Here is a 3,592-nt window from a genome sequence, read left to right as displayed (position 1 = left end):
CAGTGCCCTGCTGTCCCGACTGCGCTCGCGGGCCCATTCACAAATGGGCAGACTTTGTGGACTGTACGAGGAGGGGATTGGGAGACTTCCAGCCAACAACGCACAGCTGCCTCCTCCCCAGAGACCACCCATACCCATCACCACAGAGCTGCCCGGCGTTTCCAAACGGCAGTCCCCTACTTGTGCCCTTCAGCAGACGGCTGCCTCCCTCCGGCATGAGGACCACGGATGACACCTGCAGTTCCACGTTGACGGCTCGGTGATGCCGGACACAGGCTCGTCAACTGCGGCCTGTGTGGTGGCCGCCTTGCGGAAAAGCAGGCAGTGTCGCCTCCCCGACCATGCGACGTCAACAGTGGCAGAGGTAGCAGGCCTCCACCTGGCTGTGGACTTACTCGCAGAGGAGCTGCAAGCGACCCCAGTGACCATCTACTGCGACTCCAAGGCGGCACTTCTCAGCCTGCAGAGGCCGGAAAGGGCCTGCCTTGGGGTCGCCCTGCTCTCGACAAGGCTGATGGCGCTCCAGAAGGCGGGCTGCTCAGTGTCCCTGCACTGGCTACCAGCCCACATAGGGATACCGGGCAACGAGGAAGCTGATGCACTGGCAAAGCGTGCACACCACTGCGTGGTCCCGCCCAGCCGGGCAGTGACAGTCCATGATTTCACAAGCCACAGGCTTCGTCGCCATCTGCTGGCCTGTCATCCGGACAAGCGGATATTCTTGGGTCGCCCTCCGCGACCACTTGCACAGCGCGGCCTCGCACGCAGGGAGACCTCTCTCCTTCTGCAACTGAGGATTGGCTGCTGTTGGACGGTTGCTCACCGCCGCCGGCATGGCCTCATCACCTCTCCAGCCTGCGCCTCCTGTGGGGAGCCCGAGACCCTGGAGCACCTCCTGCTGGCCTGCCCTACTTAACCGCAGCAGCGTGGCCACCTTCTGCAGGAGTTCCGACACCTGGGGCTTCCTTCTGCACGGCAGGAAGACATCCTCTTCCCTGGTTGCAACGAGGTACCAGCCCTCCTAAGTGTCGTCGAGTACCTCGACTCGTCGGGGCTCTCGGCGAGACTCTAGGATTTTCTGCTAAGATGGATAGCCGTGATATGACTCCAGGCTACTCGATCTGCCCCAACCAACTGGCTCCTGTTGGATCAGCGCCCCCTGGCCAGATTATCATTCCTGCCGGACTGCTCAGCCGCTGCCATGGCGACACTTCAACCCCCTACTCTCCTATCTCCTTTGCTCCCACTATCCCCCCACCCCTGTTGACGCTGAGCCGTGCTCTCGCAAGGGCTACAGAAAATAGGGTCAGCCCTTCCTTTTCCCTTCAAGAACCGCTTCTCTAACAGTCGACAGTCGCTGAACCACAGGCGCAGACTTACCGCTCGTGCTCCGCCATTCTAGTACGATTTCATACTTTTTGCGCCACCCCTGTCTAACTCTAGAAAACGATTAATCGAACACTTCTTACCGATTAAATCGATTAAATTAAAGGTGGGCATCGATGAATGTTAATCTATTTGTGGGATACGTTTAATCGTTAATTGTTCATCGATATCGCCAACCATAGTACGTGCCACTGGGTATTGTTGGATTTTGGAGCGGTCGTACATGTAGGGAGGACCTTGGGGCGATAGGACTAGGCGAGCAGGAATTATTTGCAGAATTTTACATTTTAAGCAAGATACATTGGCAGTCTAGCGCGACTCCCATATGGAGCCCGCAAGACTAACATACAGCAAACAGCTTACGAGCACACAGCTGACAACGAGCACTCAGCTTCCGACGACGAGCACACTCTAGCAGCCGGCAACCGCTGCTTATAAGCCCTTGGTCCCCCCCCCCCCCCTTGAGTCCCAGTGGACGGAAACGTTCGTCCAGTCATCGTTCGACGTCACCGTAGATGACCCGCCCTTTTGGAGGAGGGCGAGGGCTGTTGGAGGAGGATGATGACTCAAATACACGTACCGCACATACACACAGGTGAAAAGGGCCGGAGCCGACGTCAGAGGGCTTCGTAGAACTCTGCTTTGTCCCGGGTGGCGCAGCCGAGCACCACATTCCTGAGCTGACCGCGCGCCACGTGGCTGCCGGTCATCCGCAGTTCTCTGAAGTGCGCCTCGTCTGGTTGGATTCGAACACGTGTAGCGGGCTGAAAGCTGGCACGTTCCCACCCCGTACGGCCATTCCTACCAGTATGTGCTCGAACAGACAACCTCAGCACTGCGTATGTAATGTTTCTGTGTGTCGCATCTCGGCCAATCCTCCAGTATGAATGTTCCAAGGTGACACAAGGGGTATGCAATCTATGAATACGTAATAATCTAAGTAGTACGTAGAATACGTAGTAACCAATCTAAGTATGAATACAGCCGCTGCCGCGGCAGCGGCGCGCTTGGCGAGCCATTTGTCCATGATTTCTGTGGATCTCGGATCTGCGGCTTCGCGTTGCCAAAGACCAATGCAGTACGTGGACCAGGTTAGCGGTACGTCGATGCCTGTAGCACTTGACGTTCGTCGGTGGCAAGCGCGAGGAGCGCGCTTGTTTGGTTCGGCAAAGTCAGCCATAGTACGTTATAATTCGTGTGCGCACGCACACGCGCACAAAAAAAAAGAAAAGCACACGGCACCAACACACGCGAATCGCAGGGTTCACTCGCACCAGTGCGGCGCGCGTGGTAGCGCAGTACACACAAATGTCACGCACGCGGTGAGCGCCACCGTCTTACACGCAAATACTGCACACACGGAGGTTGCAATTCGAACACGCGCACAACTGTGACACCGGCGAATGTCGATACAATCCACCGTACGCGAGAGGTAGCGTACACGTGATGAGTCACTCGCACAACTACGGCGCACGTGGTGATTGTGAACAACCAGCCATACACGAACAAAGCCGCGTACGTGGGGATGGAGATTCCTCACTCGCCAAAATACGACGTGTAGCGCAAGAAATAATCCAAGAGTACATACGCAAAAGCGAGGGAGAAGTGGCGAGGAATACGAGCCATGCGCAGCAGCCGAGGCGTCAACCCGCGGCAAGAAGCCCCACGGCCGTTCGCTCCCGTGGCTAGCAATGCCGATCACGAAAGACGAAGCAACAAGTACACCGAGCAGCCAAGAAACGGCTGCTTAAAAACCTCTGTCCTCCCTAGATCCCTAGATGAGGGAAAACTGCCATCCAGTCAGAGCGTCCACATTCTTTGGAGGCGTAGTAGATCCGCCTTTGAGGGGGAGGGTCCACCCTCTCACATCTACACTTGAAATTCACAGAACACACCCAGCGGAGAGAGCCCTCGTAGACATGGGTTCTCAAGCTTGACCCCAGCTAGTGTCTCTAGATTCCAGAGCTGACTCCTCGGGTAGCTGCCGCGACTGTCAGTAGACTGTGACGAATTCTGGGGCCAGCGAAAACGCACCACGAAACATCCTTTTCCAGGAGTTCTCTTGCTCCAAGTAGACCGTGAAGGCGACAGCGAACCAACTAACAATACTCGGTTCACCACACGTGGCTAACCTTGCTGGCGTCGCTGGTTTTCCAAAGGAGGTGCATGATCGGTTAACGTAGCTGGCATCGCCGGTTCTTCGAAG

At 56.6% G+C, this 3,592-nt stretch overlaps 1 protein-coding gene across 1 annotated transcript; it reads left to right on the top strand.

The window, feature by feature from the left end:
• Positions 1 to 262: 262 nt before the first annotated feature.
• LOC135920041 (uncharacterized) lies at positions 263 to 916 on the top strand. Its single transcript, XM_065454100.1, has one exon. It carries the CDS (start codon positions 263 to 265, stop codon positions 914 to 916), a length of 654 nt encoding a protein of 217 aa, XP_065310172.1.
• Positions 917 to 3,592: the final 2,676 nt, after the last annotated feature.

The sequence above is a fragment of the Dermacentor albipictus genome, unplaced genomic scaffold (genome assembly GCF_038994185.2).
Source record: "Dermacentor albipictus isolate Rhodes 1998 colony unplaced genomic scaffold, USDA_Dalb.pri_finalv2 scaffold_20, whole genome shotgun sequence".
In the NCBI taxonomy this organism is placed as follows: domain Eukaryota; kingdom Metazoa; phylum Arthropoda; class Arachnida; order Ixodida; family Ixodidae; genus Dermacentor; species Dermacentor albipictus.
The sequence above is the reverse complement of the archived record's forward strand: the minus strand, read 5'-3'. Positions and strand labels throughout refer to the sequence as shown.